The following is a 19,267-nucleotide window of genomic DNA, read 5'->3' on the forward strand; positions in this document are numbered from 1 at the left end:
CCAATTTTCATCAAATTTACTCGTGCACAACTTACCCAAGATGTACTACCACAGTAAATCTAAATTTCAATGAAATTGATCCAATAGTTTGGAGATTTTTGAAACTCAAAATTTTGTGACTGCTTGATAACTGCACTGGGGTTTGCTTGTTTAATTAAATAGTATTTTCGTACTTCTCATACCTTAAAACGTAAAGAAAATTAATTTTCACCCCCCACTCCACACTCCACTCACACGGTGTGACCGAAAGAAATAACCTTCTTTTCCTCAAAAAGTCGGCAAAAATGAGCTTTTGTGTGTTTATCCATATTAAGATTTTAGTATCAATCACATTTCTACTTACTTTATTTTAACTTACAATTTTTTTTTTTTTTAATTTTTTCAGTTTTTTTTTCTTGTTTGTCCTCAGATCTTGCATCCTTAATTTAATATACTTCCTAACATTACCTATTGATGAAATTTTGCGCAATTATTAAGGTCGGGTGACAATAGCATATCCACCATTACTTTTGCAAAAATTCCCTCGTACGAGAGTAAATTTGTAAACTGTATATAGCGACAAAAAAAGTTTAGTTAACTTAGAACTGTATCTCAGTAATCAAAACCGTCACTATTTCGTTACTTTCTAAATGTTTCATTGAAAATTTGTTTGATATTTTATAAACATATTAGAAATTTCAATATATGAGTTATCTTTTGAAATCCAAACCAAAAAGAATACAAAGTACAAATCAAGTTTTTACAAATTTTAAAAACATTTTGTCATTGTAATAAGGATAAATTCAAAACCTAAACCGACAACGATTGTTAACGTCTATATGCCTACAAGCGCCCATGATGATGATGAAGTAGAATGTGTATACGAAGAGATTGATGAAGCAATTAAACACGTAAAAGGAGATGAAAATTTAATAATAGTTGGAGATTGGAATGCAAGCATTGGAAAAGGCAAGGAAGGAAATATAGTGGGTGAATACGGGCTGGGCAAAAGGAATGAAAGAGGGGACCGACTTATAGAGTTTTGCACGAAGTATAATTTAGTAATTGCCAACACCCAATTTAAAAATCATAATAGAAGAATATACACTTGGAAAAATCCAGGCGATACTGCAAGGTATCAGATAGATTATATCATGGTTAAGCAAAGATTTAGAAATCAACTCGTGGACTGCAAAACTTACCCTGGAGCAGACATTGATAGCGACCATAATTTGGTGATAATGAAATGTAGATTGGGGTTTAAAAACCTGAAGAAAAGGTGTCAGATGAATCGGTGGAATTTAGAGAAGCTTGAGGAAGAGGAGGTAAAGAAGATTTTTGAGGAGGACATCGCTAGAGGTCTGAGTAAAAAAGATAAGATAGAAAATGTAGAAGAAGAATGGGAGAATGTTAAAAAGGAAATTCTTAAATCAGCAGAAGCGAACTTAGGCGGAATAAAGAGAACTGGTAGAAAACCTTGGGTTTCAGACGATATATTGCAGCTGATGGATGAACGTAGAAAATATAAGAATGCTAGTGATGAGGAAAGTAAAAGGAACTATCGGCAATTAAGAAATGCTATAAACAGGAAGTGCAAACTGGCGAAAGAAGAGTGGATTAAAGAAAAGTGTTCAGAAGTGGAAAGAGAAATGAACATTGGTAAAATAGACGGAGCATACAGGAAAGTTAAGGAAAATTTTGGGGTACATAAATTAAAATCTAATAATGTGTTAAACAAAGATGGTACACCTATATATAATACGAAAGGTAAAGTCGATAGATGGGTGGAATATATTGAAGAGTTATACGGAGGAAATGAATTAGAAAATGGTTTTATAGAGGAAGAAGAGGAAGTTGAGGAGGATGAAATGGGAGAAACAATACTGAGATCTGAATTTAAGAGAGCATTAAAAGATTTAAATGGCAGAAAGGCTCCTGGAATAGACGGAATACCTGTAGAATTACTGCGCAGTGCAGGGGAGGAGGCGATTGATAGATTATACAAACTGGTGTGTAATATTTATGAAAAAGGGGAATTTCCGTCAGACTTCAAAAAAAGTGTTATAGTAATGATACCAAAGAAATCAGGGGCAGATAAGTGTGAAGAATACAGAACAATTAGTTTAACTAGTCATGCATCAAAAATCTTAACTAGAATTCTATACAGAAGAATTGAGAGGAGAGTGGAGGAAGTGTTAGGAGAAGACCAATTTGGTTTCAGGAAAAGTATAGGGACAAGGGAAGCAATTTTAGGCCTCAGATTAATAGTAGAAGGAAGATTAAAGAAAAACAAACCAACATACTTGGCGTTTATAGACCTAGAAAAGGCATTCGATAACGTAGACTGGAATAAAATGTTCAGCATTTTAAAAAAATTAGGGTTCAAATACAGAGATAGAAGAACAATTGCTAACATGTACAGGAACCAAACAGCAACAGTAGCAATTGAAGAACATAAGAAAGAAGCCATAATAAGAAAGGGAGTCCGACAAGGATGTTCTCTATCTCCGTTACTTTTTAATCTTTACATGGAACTAGCAGTTAATGATGTTAAAGAACAATTTAGATTCGGAGTAACAGTACAAGGTGAAAAGATAAAGATGCTACGATTTGCTGATGATATAGTAATTCTAGCCCAGAATAAAAAGGATTTAGAAGAAACAATGAACGGCATAGATGAAGTCCTACGCAAGAACTATCGCATGAAAATAAACAAGAACAAAACAAAAGTAATGAAATGTAGTAGAAATAACAAAGATGGACCACTGAATGTGAAAATAGGAGGAGAAAAGATTATGGAGGTAGAAGAATTTTGTTATTTGGGAAGTAGAATTACTAAAGATGGACGAACCAGGAGCGATATAAAATCCCGAATAGTACAAGCTAAACGAGCCTTCAGTAAGAAATATAAGTTGTTTACATCAAAAATTAATTTAAATGTCAGGAAAAGATTTTTGAAAGTGTATGTTTGGAGTGTCGCTTTATATGGAAGTGAAACTTGGACAATCGGAGTATCTGAGAAGAAAAGGTTAGAAGCTTTTGAAATGTGGTGCTATAGGAGAATGTTAAAAATCAGATGGGTGGATAAAGTGACAAATGAGGAGGTATTGCGGCAAATAGATGAAGAAAGAAGCATTTGGAAAAATATAGTTAAAAGAAGAGACAGACTTATAGGCCACATACTAAGGCATCCTGGAATAGTCGCTTTAAGTTTGGAAGGACAGGTAGAAGGGAAAAATTGTGTAGGCAGGCCACGTTTGGAATATGTAAAACAAATTGTTAGGGATGTAGGATGTAGAGGGTATACTGAAATGAAACGACTAGCACTAGATAGGGAATCTTGGAGAGCTGCATCAAACCAGTCAAATGACTGAAGACAAAAAAAAAAAAAAAAAAAATTTGTAATATTAATTATCCTTAATATTTTTGGTTGAAATCTATAGACCTTTTTGATGACATTATGGGCCAAATTTTAAGAAATAGTTTTTAGTTTCATGCTTCTAGGCTCTATGAAATGAAAACCATGAAAAGCTTTCGTAGTGATCTCTTTCATTGTGCTACATGAAAATTTTCTCATGAATTTTAAAATGTTTTGCTTTAAAAAAAAAAAAAAAAAAAAAAATCATCTTTTGCTAAGTTTTTAAATATTGAACTACGAATTTTTCGGCCAGCAAAATTTTTACCTTCTGATAGAGTAAACGGTTGAGATATCTGGGAGAATCCCCTTGTGCCATTTTTGTTAACAGAAGCTACTCTAAAGGTATACCAGTTGCCAGGTTGAAGGTCTTTAACGACAATAGTTGATCTCTTTGTTCGTAGCCTGGTTGTCCAGGGTCCGAGACTAGCTGAATTAAAAAGACGACCAGGGTGACTGCATTGTTCTAATACGTATACTATCTTTTGGCTTTCATTTTCAGCTTTTGCTTCTTCATTCAAACTCCAGGAAACTTGAGCGGCCTTGTTTTTACGTATTTCATGGACGGTTAAATTATGCGGTATGTCTGGTAATCCTGAAATCCAAAATTTTTAATTAAAAAATTATTTATAACTGCTTATAGAATACCTAGCTATAATCTTTAAATTTATGTTGAATAACAAATAGAAAAAAATAACAACGAAACGAACTTATTCAAAATACAAATAAGAATAATATATATATATATATATATACATATATTTAATTATGTGCATATTAATATATTGCAAGAAATGTTGGATGGAGCATAAAGGTTCTCGAGAAACAAAAATAATCAGATTTAAGAAATTTAAAAAGCTTGTTAATTTTAGCTACATCATCCAAAATACCGGAAATATTAAGAATAAGTTTGAATATCCGTCGATTTCTCATTGTGATTATATTTCCTACATAATATAAGAGAATGAGGCTGATTTTTATGTAATAATTGCCTCATGGATCTGTTGAAGCATCAGCAGGTTTCATGAGAAATCATATAAAAAAACTTCATGTCACAAACGAAAAGAGGAGAAAGACGACCTCTTCACTGCAAATATCTCTCATTGACGACTTCCGATGTAATACTGTACATTGAACGTGATCTTTTATGGCGCTTGCATAATCAGAATGGATCACGCGTTCCATGAAGGCCGGCTGAATGCAGCCAGTGGCTGCATTAGATTCCTACGCAACCTGCAATTCCTTCGAGCCTAGGAATCCATCAGAACCTGATTTTCTATCTGTTAAGAACAAAAATAGAAGTGTATCTGTATTAAAAAAAATGAATTTTCGCATTCGCAAAATGTATTTAATTTTTTTACACGTAAATCCTTGGAATCTATATAAAAATCTGTAAAATATATTTTCAATTTGTTAATGTATGATTGTTTTATAAACAACCACATTTTTTTAAATTTCTGTTAAATTCAATCGTTTTATTTATTGATTTTCTAGTTATAACAATTATTTTGATAATTTTTACACCCTTGTTCGAAGTAAAGGAAGTATTGTGGTCATGAAAAATATCGGTTTTCAAATTTCAACGGGAATATCCATTTTTAACATCCCTGAGTCCACTTTGACTAGTCTCGGCGTGATGCCTGTACTTACGTATGTATCTCGCATAACTCAAAAACAATTAGTCGTAGGATGTTGAGATTTTGGATTTAGGACTGTTGTAACATCTAGTTGTGCATCTCTCCTTTTGATTGTAATCGACTGAATCAAAAGTGTCCAAAAGGCCCAATATGTTTTCTTAAATATCAATATCTTAACTGTAATAATAACCCCTCATTGAGAACTTTATATCATAAGTGGTTCTTATTTTCATTGGTTCCAGAGTAATAGCCCAATAAAATTTTAATTAATGAAATATTTGGATCTTACAAGGGGAAGGCCCATCGATTCGAATCAAACTCCTTTTTTTAAATTTTTAAAAAAAATTTAAATACATTGATTTATTAATAATTATTAACTTCTGATTGTAAAAAAAGGTTTTAAGATAAATAATAATTCAGTAACAACAATAAAAAAGAAAATATGAGAAAATATCAGAAGTTATTAATGAAATATAATTTTATGTACTTTTTTTTTTACTTTAAAGGCCGCAAAGGACCACTTTAGTCGGAATAATTCAAGTCTTTTTTACCGATCTTTTGGCCTTTAAGTTCTTAGCTTTTACTTTCTCCCAATATTTAGTCATTCTTAATGATCTTGCTTTACTATCCTCTTCGGAATAATCCCTTTTTTTATAACTAAAAGTTCTTACTTTAAAGTTGGTATTCGGATCTTTAATAACAAATTTTAATTTTTCGGATTTATTAAGTAAATCTTCGTAAGTCAAATTTAATTCTTGCATGTCTTCTTTAATTTCTTTGATCCATAATGGCGGATTCTTTAAAGACCAAAATCGATCGATAATTCTCTTAGTAATCCTATCCTGCGGTAATCTTAACAAGTGTGCACAGAAAGAAATTCGCTTCTTTTTCATAGTATCGATTAAGGATTCCAAGTTTTCGTACAGAAATTTATTAGGCAATAATCTGTACTGATTTTCGTGTTTATATTTTTTGTTTATGCAGGTTCTAAGAATTCTGCGTTCAGCTTTAAGCAAAGGTTCAGTCTTATTTTTCTGATTTAATCTAAATAAAGTCTCACTCGCGTAAATAATTACCGGTTTAACCACAGTTTTGTAATGTCTAATTTTAGTGTTAATCGAGAGCGATTTTTTGTTGTAAATATTTTTGGTTACTTGTAGCACTTTAAATTATTTATTAAGTCTTTCAGTCCAATTTTGTTTTTCGTTACAATTACAAGTAATGATCTCTCCAAGATATTTAAATTTTTCTACAAGTTCTACTTTGTTTCTATTAATATTCACAGAATTAATAACTAAAGGATTTATAGCCATCATTTTAGTCTTTTCGTAAGAAATTTTAAGTCCAATTTTATTCACAAGTTCTTCTATACTTGTTATTTGTATTCTGGCTTCTGAGATACTATTAGCTAATAAAGCTAAGTCATCAGCAAATCCTAGGCAATTTAAATTCATGTACTTTACATTTTAAAAAAAAATGTGTATATGTAATTTAATAGGCTACAAGGAAGTCATGTGGTGTCGACATCAGATTCTTTTTTTTTTTGACAGGATGTGCCTCTTTCATAGTAATTACTAAAATTTTATTCAGATTATTGCCATTAGTACAAATCTATTGAGACGGAGAATCTGTCATTTTTGCAATCAGGATAAGAGTCCTAGCGGAATAACTAAAAAATATAACTCTTACAATAATAACACAGGTCAACAAAATTAAGGAATTTGAAATTTGTTTGTAATCTGAACTGATTTTTATGTTATTTTGTGTGCTGGTTTCAAACTTGGCCACCGTTTTTTTCTATCATGTAAGAAATTTTCACAATAATAAAAAAATAATATGGAAATAGAGGCGTATTGTATATGTATTCTTCGTGGAATATTTCTATTTATAAAAAAGTAATAGGAATTGAAATAAGGATTTTTGTACATTTTCTTACCTCTATGAAGACTTATACTGCCTTTTACTTTTCCTTTCAACACTTCTCAGGCCACATTAACTGTTGTAATCAACTTGCGGATCGTCTCTATAGATGCACCAACAGTAGTCTGCAATCAGGTTTACTTTCCACCTTCCCTGATATCTGCGTTCCATTTCCTTTACATCTTGAAGAAATCTTTCGCCCTTTTCTTCACTTACAGCACCAACATTTTTGGGGAAGTAATCAATACGAGAATGCAGAAAATGTACCTTCAAGCTCATCGAACAACACAAGTCTTGGAGTTTCATTAGCGTGTTTTTCATTATAGACTTAAAATTTCAGTCCTTAGTGTTCCCAAGAAACGTTTTTAAATGCTCTTTATGCTTCTGTTTCAGTGTCCTCCATTTTGGTTTGAAAGATTTTATCTTTAAAAGTTAACGAATATCTGGGCCATCCCAACCACGTAGGGGAAGACACCCGCCTAGTGACGTTCCGGTCGCCACACCAACCCCCGTTCCTTGCCCTGTTGGGCTTTAACGGGAGTCGTTTATCGCTCTCTGACTTTTACTTCTCATATTATTAAGCCTAGCCTCGTTGGGATGTCACCGATGTAAATATCTCGGTAGACATTTGTATCGGTGATTTAATAACTCAGCTTACTGCCTTCGCTGTAGGCCTGGTCCGGACATCTTGAATGTCCTACATCGTATCCCTCTGAACTAGCTAACCGAGCTCGCGGAAGCGCGAATCCCGCGCCTAGTTCTACTTATTAATATCTGGACCATCTCGATTCCCCCCCCCGAGGGGAGAAGATCCCACCTCGTAGCGTGTCCGGTCGCTACACCACCCCCTCCGTTCCTAGCCAGTAGTGGCTTTAACGGAGGACATCTTCTCGCCCTCAAACTGATTGTGCCACACAGCTTTCAGTCCAGGCCCCGCAGAGATGCCACCGATGCAGATGCCCCGAGGGACATCTACATCGGTAAAGATTCACCCCGAGATAGATTTACGTGTTTATGCCTTCAGAATGAAGACAACGGACACCTGCAGCTACCACGTCGCCCTCAAGAACTAAGCTAGGAAACCTAACCGCGGAAAGAAGACCCCGCGCCTAGATCCTACTATAAAGAGCCACTTTCTGAATGTCTCAGATCCGCACTAACAACCTCTTTAATAAACTTCCCACTAAAGTTTGTACATCGAAATTTAGACCTAGTTCCCTTAAGAACCCCGCTTAATACTCTAAATGAGTTTCTATCTGACTCCGCTCCGGTCTGCCCGGGAGAGGAGACTTAACGCCTACCCCCGCACAGCGCCAACACGGAGTCCCGCGTAATATCTGGACCAGTGAAAACGCTTTCTTTCACTTTGGCTTCTGACAGTTGTGGAAATTTATGGCATATGTATTTAAAACTCTCCTTCTTTAGATAGAGCTTTTAGAAATTGTTTCCTCAATCCCAGTTTGATGTGAAGTGGAGGTAGGAGGACTTTCCGTGGATCAAACAAACTTTTCCGGATTACATTTTTGGTTAGGTTCCAATAATACTCTATGTGGCCATTTTTTTCTGGTCCAATGTTCTTTCTTGTCTCGGCTGTCCCATTCACACAAGAAGCAGGGTTATTTGATGTATCCTCCCTGCTTCCCAAGAAGCATAGAAATTACTTTTTAGGTCACCACATATTATCCATTCACGATAGCAATATTTCAGTTTAGACAGAACTAATTCTAAATTCTCGTAGCTTTCTTTCAGATACACGGAGTCTCCTACCGGCACTGAAGCATATTTGTTGCCATTATGAGGAATAACAGCTTTGAGGCTTCTTTTGAACGATTCAATAAACAGCCTCCGTTCATTCACACCATACTGTTTAACTACTCCATTACATCAAGAACATTGTTACAATAAATCCTGCGATTCTGTTTCGGAGTTGTTCAGTATACCTTCTAGTTTTTCTGGAACTGAAGGTATAGGTACACCAGGGTCGTGAGGTACAGGGCGTATTGCCGAATAACAATTTTGAAACACAATTTCTTTCTTAATTTTTATATTGAACCCTTGTACATTACAAGAACAAAAGTAGCAATCATCACTGTGATTTTGTGGTTCTCTCCAGATCATTGGTGCTCCAAACCAAAGACTTTTTCTTACCTTTTGTCCATTTGCGTAGCTCCTCCACATAAGTAGAACTAACGGAATGGAATGCAAAGTTGGCGGGAGTTTATTTCTCCCTACGTATCGCAGAACCTGGATAGAGTCCCTTGGTGCTGGATGATTCTAATCGGGCGTGTTTATTTTTTAAAAAGTTTATTTTCAATGATGGGTCTAATTTCTCAAGTTTTGTTTTATTTAATGTTTAGTATTTTAAGGGCGGATTTAATTGCATTCCAATCCGTTGTTAAACCAGCGTTATCGAACCCATTTTATGGGCCGACCGCGGAAGGCTAGGCTTATGCAACCTGTCCTCCCGACGTAATTCCCCTTCAGACCGTCCACTGAAGTCCTTTCGGTGCTAACGCTTCATAGGCTAGCAGGAATACGCCACAACGGGGCACTAACTATCAGGAGGGAGCAATGCGACCCCTACTCCGGAGGAGTCGCAATTGCTGGTTTATTTTAATTAACATGTAAGTGTTAAAGGAGAGGTTGGGTAGAAGTTCTTCATCCACTTCTGTTATGGCTGCCTTTCAGGACGCATCTCTGCTGGGCTCTGTTCCGGACTCCAGTCCGTGATGTTGGGACGAGTAAAGGGTCTTCCTTTTTCTTCTCCCTCTTCTTTTTCCGATGACCAGAACTAACGGGTGAGGGGCCCACCTTTTATCTTGGTCACCAAGTTTTACCCCAAAATATGCGTAGTACACTTTTTTAACAGTCTGTAATATTTATTTGCTGTTTCTTCACGACAAACTCCCCGCAAATGTAACAGAAGTTATTAGGTGAATTAACACAACCCCTTGAAGTCATTTCGAAATATAAAAACAGTAGGGCAGCACAAATAAAATAAATTTAAAAAATGAAAAAACTAAAACACTATAGAAGGTTTAGAAAACTATTTAACGCTAGCAAAACCTTTCAACACAATGTTCTAATTTCAACTGACTAATTTTTGTTTCAGTCGAGTGAAGGGGAGTAGGAATCAGTGAGTCATCACTTTAGGTAATAGCTTGACAGAAATGACACATGGAGTCACTCTAATCGTATTACAATATCTTATTAGTCACTCATCTTTCTGTATCAAACCAAAATTATGAACACTATTTGAATTCATTCCACAAAACCAAACTAATAATAAAGTAACAAAAAAATTAACACAGACCTAATTTTATAATCAACGATTTATAAATAGAATATATTGATTATCGATTTTATGGATATTAAAAAAATGGTACGTCATAGAATTTTTTGACTACTTTTCCTGAAACCAGCACACAAAATCTATAAGAATCAGTTATGAATTTACAAACAACTTTTACATTGTTGACCTGTGTAATCGATTGGGAAATTCTAACGATGGGGAAATTCGTAAACAGGCATATTCGTGCACATGCGTATTATTATTGATCAACGAATTTATTCGACCGGTCGATTTAATGTTGCAAAAAGTTTTTTTTCTTTTAAAAATTAGTCATCCGAGAATAGGTATAAGGATTCCTAAAGAAACAGTCTTTCCTATCTCGGAATGACGTGTCACTTGGAAGTATTCGACCAAACGATCTACTGTCAACGTACAGTTTACAAATTACTAAATTATTGTATTTAAGGTAGACTAGTATGATCGACAGGGAACTTTGCACTTTATTTGACAATAAATGAATTTAAAAACTATTTAACTGATTCGGACATTATTTTGAAGCGTAGAAGGATTATACGATAACATAAACATTTTAATTAACACTTTTTTCACATGCATTTATATATTTTTCGATTATGTAATAAAACACTACGTAAATAGTAATAGTTACATATATATATATATATATATATATATATATATATATATATATATTGTATTATATATAGTATGCATCGGTTATTTTTCCTATGCGAATGTATAAAGTTCATGTTTCAATGAAAGTGGAATATCCTCCCATATCATTTTCATGAGAAAAATTTCATACTAACCTTCAGTTTCATATTATTGACTGACAATATGGCATTACGCAAAATAACTGCTATATACAACTACCATAAGATATTAATTTTACTGTTCTTTTGTAATGCTAGCTATATGATAACTACGTGGTAATGGTTAGACAGAATCACCAAAATACTACGCATATTTATTAGATTCAATAACTGTTTTTAGTAAATTTCTATGTATTCATCATTAAATACAAATTATTACGTAACATAAATACATAAATCTATATATATATATATATATATAAACGAATGTTTGTCTGTCAGTATGTCTCTTTTGCTTTCCTAAACCGTTCATCCGATTGCGATGAAACTTTAGTGAGTTAATGTGCGCACGCTCGCGAAGGTTTCTGAATTAGTTTGGACCCGCTAGGTTGCCTGGCGTCGAGATATTTTGAAAAATTGTATTTATGGTCCGATTTGCTTCATATTCAGAATACATGTTACATGGAAAGAATTATCTCTGCAAAAAAATGCACCCGCTAGATGGCGCTGGGGTTGAGATATTTAGAAAAATTATATTTATGGACCGATGACCGACTTACGTGCGGGCAAAAGGGTAAAAGGTGGAAAGAGAAAATGGGAAAACGGGAAAGGGTAAAAAGGAAATTGGGGGAGATGAGGGAGAAGGGCGAAAGGGAGAAGTTGGAAAGGGAAAAGGGGAAGGAGAATAAGTGAAAGGTAAAATTTGTGAAGTTCCGTAATATTCAGTTTCTAATTTTTTTATCAAATTTTCAATTGTGTTCATTTAAACTCTCTCACTTTCTCTCTCTCTCTCTCTCTCTATATATATATATATATATACTCAAATCTAGCAATAGCGAAGCATTACCGGGTCTGCTAGTTCTCTAATAAATTACAGCATTATTATTATTTTATTATAATTATTTTTTCACCTTTTTTTAAACAATATAACAATTATCAACTAAAGTTTTACAAGTAATATTTTGAAACTTTTATTGAAGCTATTGAATTTGACTTGTATACTAAATTATTAAAATCTTTTTATGAGATAAACGGTGGCAGTTGTCGATGAAATTCTTGTTACATCGGCATTAGTTAGATTTTTTTAGTGTTCCTGTTTTTATTGGAGTCTAGATGATTATGAGATTTCGATTAAAAGAAATTATTCCATAAATATAATAACAATAAAGAGGTAATAATTTTAACAATAACAATTTTCTTAATAATTTTATTTACTTAGTGCTAATGCTATATTTCTTTGTATCTGTATAAATGGAACTCCATTTTTTTTTAAACGAAACGTAATTCTGTCTAAAGAACCTTTTCTTTACATCATCCTGTAATTATTCGGAAATAAAATAATGGAAAAGTATCCATTCAGTATTCTGCGTCCTTAAGCAGGAAGATCTTCTAACTCTAATCTCAGAGATATAATTCCTCTAAAGGTAACACTGAAGAAAATACGATACTGTGGTAGTGTATAAAATTTTTATTAATTAAAAATTAATTAATTATCGCCATTTTACATACCGTAACAGTACTTTCGTTTGCTTTACTTCATTTCTACATCTTTTCCGATGTTAAAAGTAATATTTTTTTTAACAATTAAATTTCTATTTATCGGCAGTGGTTGAAGGAAATTTCTATTTGAAGAAACATGGAAACGTTATTTATAAAATTTGCCTACAAAAAGTAAGTTATGTACAATATCAGGTACCTGTGGTAAGGGAAGAAAATCAACTTACACGAAATATTTAAAGAATATTTCCTAAAAAGTACTCAGTAGGAAATCTTACAGACAACCAGAATATGTAGCAATAAATTCATTAGAAAAAGACCGGTTAGTTTCACAAAGCGCATGGGTATAAGAGCGACCAATTCGACTGTCAAATTAATCCTAGTAAGCCAGTTTAAGAATAACAAATTCTCCGAAATGGAAATTTGTAAATGTGGAAAAGTATATTGATTATCTAGAATGGAAAAAATGTTTAAAAGGTTTTAGGAGTAACGATTTTAAATATTTCGGTATAAGTTGATTTTCTACCCTTGCCAAAGGTACCTGATTTTGTACATAACCTACGTTTTGTAGGCAAGTTTTAATTCTTCCATGTTTCTTCAAAGAGAGATCTCGTTCAACTATTACCAATAAATAAAAATTAATTTTTTTAAAAATATGACTTTTAACATATAAAAAGATGTTGGAATGAAGTAAAGCAAACGAAAGAACTCTTACGTTATGTAAAAACGGCAATAATTAATTTTCACTTAATAAAAATTGTATACTCTATCAGATTATCGTATTTTCTCCAATGTTACCTTTAGAGGAATTAGATCTCAGAGATTAACCCACCGGGTCTAGTTGTGAACTCATCATCGCAAATCAGCTATTTCGAAGTCGAGTCTTCTAAGGTTCAAATCCTAGTGAAGGTTACCGGATTTGAATACTAGATCATGGATATCGGTGTTCTTTGGTAGTTGGGTTTCAATTAACCACACGTCTCAGGAATGATCAACCTGAGACTTAACAAGGCTAGACTTTATTTACATTCATAGTAATAACTTACTTCAAGGTGGTTCCGGAGGCTAAATAGAAAAAGAGAGAGAAATCTCTGAGATTAGAGTTAGAAGCTCTCCTGTTTGAACTTAAGGAGCATAATACTATAATGCAACATGGATACTTTTCCATTATTTTATTTCCGAATAATTATATGATGATATAACGGAAATGTTCTTTTGATAGAGTTATATTTTGTTCAAAAGAATAGCAGTTTCTGAATAGCGACAACCCCGTAATTTTCATTTTACCCACTACTTCTTTCTTCGATACATAGTGATCGAACTTTTCCGCAGCAGGCAAGCAGAAAGAAAGTTCGTTAGTAGAAGAATGCGAGAACACCTAAAATGATCGTGGTACACGATTTGGACTATTTTTGTACTCAAAGCTAGTATTATTAGTAAGAAAAATGTGAGTACATTTATAACACGCAAAACAGAACTAACGACAACTGAGGAATAAATATAGTTAATAAATGATTTAAAAGTGGTTTTAAAAAATATCTAAAATAATGGGGAAGGCCCTCCATAGACTAAAGATTGAATTCTAAAAATATTTTCTACATTCTATAAATATATTTTTCTATTTAAAAAGTTTTAAATACCAGAAATATGATGGTATTTCCATTAACTGCAAAGAGATTTCAGAGACGAATGTTCATTGCGCAAACGATGGGAATCTGTTTGTATATAAACAGAATATCTATATAAACATAAAGCATGCTCATAAGCAACGCTTTATGAGCCTTGCTTATAAAGGAATAAGCTGCATAAACGAATTGCAAAAGGATAAAACAATCCTTTACCGTTCGGTCGGCTCAGAAAAGCGGCCTTTATTTAGACGTTCTATGCTTGGAGAATAGATAGAGCGTCCACGACACGGCACAAACTAAACATTGATTTATATAACTGAATCTGCCGTGCAGTTTTTTTAGCGGGTAGAATTAGATAACTGCCTAAATAAAGAGAATATTAAATAGCTCAAGAGTTACATACGTTCTCTAGAAAAATTTCAGATTAAGTGATAACGTGATTTGTTATACTTTAGACCGATCAAAATTAAAAATTAAAATACGTAGACGTAAACGAATACGTTGTTTTCATTTGAGATTAGCGTGTAGTAAGTATCGATTCATGTTTGTATCGACTGCGGTTAAGAATTAATAGTTTGATATTTTTTATTTGGAATCCTGCCATTCCGCATTGTTTAAGTTTAGAGAACATTTTGAATAAACTGTTACCAAAGGTACTGATGGAAGGTTATTTGATCGCCTCAAATTAAGCGTTAGGAAAGATATTGATCAGATGATCAAATTCAAATCCATCGGGTTGGTCTATTGGTGAACGCGTCTTCCCAAATCGGCTGATTTGGAAGTCGAGAGTTCCAGCGTTCAAGTCCTAGTAAAGTCAGTTATTTTTACACGGATTTGAATATTAGATCGTGGATACCGGTGTTCTTTGGTGGTTGGGTCTCAATTAACCACACATCTCAGGAACGGTCGAACTCAGAATGTACAAAACTTACACTTCATTTACACTCATACATATCATCCTCATTCATCCTCTGAAGAATTATCAAAACGGTAGTTACCGGAGGCTAAACAGCAAAAAGTAAAAGAAAAAGATGATCAAATTCATGATTTTCAATTATCGAATTGGCCGGCAAGTTTGGTGACCTGATTTGATCGCATTGATTGGTGCTGCTATAAAGAAGCTAACACTGATACCATGTTAAAATACAACAACAAGCTTACATACTAATAATAGAATATAATTATGTTGAATTTCTCTCAGTATCGCTAGGCAAAAGGGCGAGTTTGGCCAGGTTTCGTTTGGTGGATTTGAGTCAATGCCCGGATTGTGAGACTGATGATATTGTGGACCACGGTCCTCTACGTCTGTCCCCGATACGAGGTCGAACGTTCACGATCTGTTACGGAACTTGAAAGAATACTAATAATAGAATATAACTATGTTGAGGCAGATCGCAGTTGAGGTTTATTGTCCAGCAAAATTAATAATATATCCTTAAATGCACAGGATTCTTCAAACTCTAGGAAATCTTTCTTATTCCTGTTCACCACACAGAAATGTGTTTCCTAACTGAACACTTCTCGTATTAGTGAGCTGAAGATCTGTGTAAATTAAAACGATAACAGTACTCTTTCTACTGAACCACCGGGTTGGTCTAGTGGTTAAAGCGTCTTCCCAAATCAGCTGATTTGGAAGTCGAGAGTTACAGCGTTCAAGTCCTTGTAAAGTCAGTTATTTTTACACGGATTTGAATACTAGATCGTGGATACCGGTGTTCTTTGGTGGTTGGATTTCAATTAACCACACATCTCAGGAATGGTCGAACTCAGAATGTACAAGACTACACTTCATTTACACTCATACATATCATCCTCATTCATCCTCTGAAGAATTATCTAAACGGTAGTTACCGGAGGCTAAACAGGAAAAAGAAAGTACTCTTTTTACTGAACATTTAACCAACTAATCGGCAGATATAATTTAATTTTAGAATATTTTTTATTAATTTGTTACGAAGGATAGTGGAGAATTAAAAAAGAAAAAGAAATTTGGTACTTTTTCTGTCTACATTCATATGCCCGTAACTATTTACGTAAAAAAGGAATTATCGTATATATATAAAATATTTCCGCGGGAATCGAAAACAGCATTAATAATAGAGGCATAATGAATCAATTAATTTGCTTGCAATTTCAATACATTTAAATTGTAGCTACTTATGGATATAGATTTTATTAATATTTAATGCCTTCGGGTATTACTTCTTTCGTGTTAAGTTTTATTAAAATAATTTATATATGTCTCTGATGGTTATTTTCATTATGAACTTACAAGAAAATTTATTTCAATCATATGGGTCCAAAAATTGAAAAACTAGCCTAATAAAAAAAAAAAAAAATAATTAAAAATTTACATCTGAACATTCGGTGTTTAATATAAGTCTAAGAAAAATAACTAACATAATTATTTACAGAATAAATGAAATAATAAAGTTGTATATGTTCAAAAAATGAACAATTAATGATGATTTAATTTCATTAACTAACGTTACAAAAAAGAAAATTTCATCATTTGTAACATTAAAAGAGCTACAAGACAATTCTAAATTTTATTTATTACTCCTAGTAGACTTTCTCGTATTTAAAAAGTGAACGAACCATTTCATAAATTAGTTTTTGTAAATAAATCGAAGCACATTTCGTCATGCTGATCAGACCGACAGTGTAACTAAAATATGTATTTATCTGTCATAAAATACATAAACCGTCTCTTAATATCTAGTAAATAAATAAAATTAAAACAATTTAAATTTTGTAGAAACATTTTTTGGATAAAACAGTAAAAAAAAGTACTAGAAAGTCGAGATTTTGGTCAGTATACGTCAATAAACAACAGACTGATTTAAAATATTTTATTACCTGTATAATGCAACAGACCGACAGGTGTTTGGCACGTGGCTCCACAAGAATGTGAACAACATTTCTTTGTTTCAGGACACTGAATATCAGTTGAACATTCTTTGATGCATGCTGCTTCCAGTCCTAGTGTGTTTACTGGACATTCGCCTGGATTTTCACTCAGATTATTTAAACATTCTTCGGTGCACTAGAAATAAAGTGAAATATAGAGAAATTATTTGTTAAACTAATAATTTATTACTACTTCATTAATTATTACTAGAGTAGAGAACAAAACTAAAACAATTTTACAACACAATCTCAAAGCGTAAGAATTAGTTGTTGATAACGAGTTCGTTTTAAAGATAAATACTGAATAATAAGATTATCCATTCGGATTAAGCGTTTCCTGTGGCAATCATCCGTACACACGCGTATTCAATTAACACATACTCACATAGGTAACAAAGGTAGCTAAAATTCATTTAACCTTTACAATAATTTTTATAACCTTTATTATATTCAAAATTATTTAGGAAAAAAAAATATTTTCATTAGTTTATGAAAAGTACATTAACCAGATTTTGGTAACAAATATAAAATTGTGGATAGAAAATTTATCCGATTGACATGAATAATATTTACAATACTTAACTTTTATCTTAAAAGATAGGATTTTATCTTATCTTTTATCTTTAAAGTTAAGATAAAAGAATTTTATCTTTTATCTTAACTTTTATTTAATTGATAAATTAAGAGATATATAGTTTCATATAAACTTTCATTATTGTAAACTAAATTTATTATACTACAATTATTTGTGTATAAGATTGTGACAAGACTAACAGAAGTGTCTTCTATTCAGCAGCTTAATCGGATTGGAAGTCTTAAAGAAAAGCAAAATTGTACGGATGATTAGACTCTAAAATTCATATCTGACACTGTTTATGAAAAATTTTAGAAAACTTGTCTAAAAACCGTAATTTGTTGATAAAACTGTACTATTGAAATGAAAAATATTAGATCGAATCAAAATCAAACAAATCGATCTTCATTGATACTGTTGGCCATAGGTAAAGCTGTACAATTGAACTGTGAAAAAGATTGGAAAAAATAGTTTCTTAGTAAAAAAGTAGAAAGTTTCCGACCGTACTCGAACAAAATATTTTATAGATCTGTCCGAACATTAACAGATCTCAATATATCGGTCAGTAAATTGAAAACTTTGCTTCGGCAAAGTTATTTATTAGTTTGAAAAAATTGAATAATACAGTAAAATGGTACATTTACCGTTAAATATTAAAAATTACTTATATGAGTCAAAAATTGCAAACTATTCTAATAAATGTAAATAAATAATTACAAATTTGCAGGTCGACATTCCGTGCTAATACAAATTTAAGAAAAATAATTAACATAATTATTTATTTAAAAGGGATTTAGAAGAAACATTGAATGGCATGGATGAAGACCTACGCAAGAACTACCGCATGAAAATAAACAAGAAGAAAACAAAAGTAATGAAATGTAGTAGAAATAACAAAGATGAACCACTGAATGTGAAAATAGGAGGAGAAAAGATTATGGAGGTAGAAGAATTTTGCTATTTGGAAAGTAGAATTACTAAACATGGATGAAGCAGGAGCGATATAAAATGCCGAATAGCACAGGTGAAACGAGCCTTCAGTCAGAAATATAAATTGTTACATCAAAAATTAACTTAAATGTCAGGAAAAGATTGTTGAAAGTATATCTTTGGAGCGTCGCTTTGTATGGAAGTGAAACTTGGACAATCGGAGTATCTGAGAAGAAATGATTAGAAGCTTTTGAAATGTGGTGCTATAGGAGAATGTTAAAAATCAGATGGGTGGATAAAGTGACAAATGAAGAGGTGTTGTGGCAAATCGATGAAGAAAGAAGCATTTGGAAAAATATAGTTAAAAGAAGAGATAGACTTATAAGCCACATACTAAGGCATCCTGGAATAGTCGCTTTAATATTGGAGGGACAGGTAGAAGGAAAAAATTGTGTAGGCAGACAACGTTTGGGATATGTAAAACAAATTGTTTGGGATGTAGGATGTAGGGGGTATACCGAAATAAAACGACTAACACTAGATAAGGAATCTTGGAGAACTGTATCAAACCAATCAAATGACTGAAGATAAAAGAAAAAAAAATTATTTACAGAATATACGAAATAATAAAGTCGTACGCGTACAAAAAAGTAAA

General features: G+C 32.8%; 1 protein-coding gene across 1 annotated transcript in view; it reads right to left on the reverse strand.

Annotated features, from left to right (window-relative positions):
* Positions 1-19,267, reverse strand: part of LOC142317283 (anosmin-1-like) — a 104,765-nt gene that overhangs the window by 65,932 nt on the left and 19,566 nt on the right. Inside the window, exons 2-3 of the mRNA XM_075353700.1 lie at positions 17,058-17,244; positions 3,663-3,989 (exon numbers count right to left, since the gene is read on the reverse strand). Coding sequence (XP_075209815.1) covers positions 3,663-3,989; positions 17,058-17,244 — 514 coding nt within the window. The remainder of the gene's footprint in view (positions 1-3,662; positions 3,990-17,057; positions 17,245-19,267) is intronic.

This window comes from Lycorma delicatula, chromosome 1 (assembly GCF_047948215.1).
Source record: "Lycorma delicatula isolate Av1 chromosome 1, ASM4794821v1, whole genome shotgun sequence".
NCBI lineage: Eukaryota > Metazoa > Arthropoda > Insecta > Hemiptera > Fulgoridae > Lycorma > Lycorma delicatula.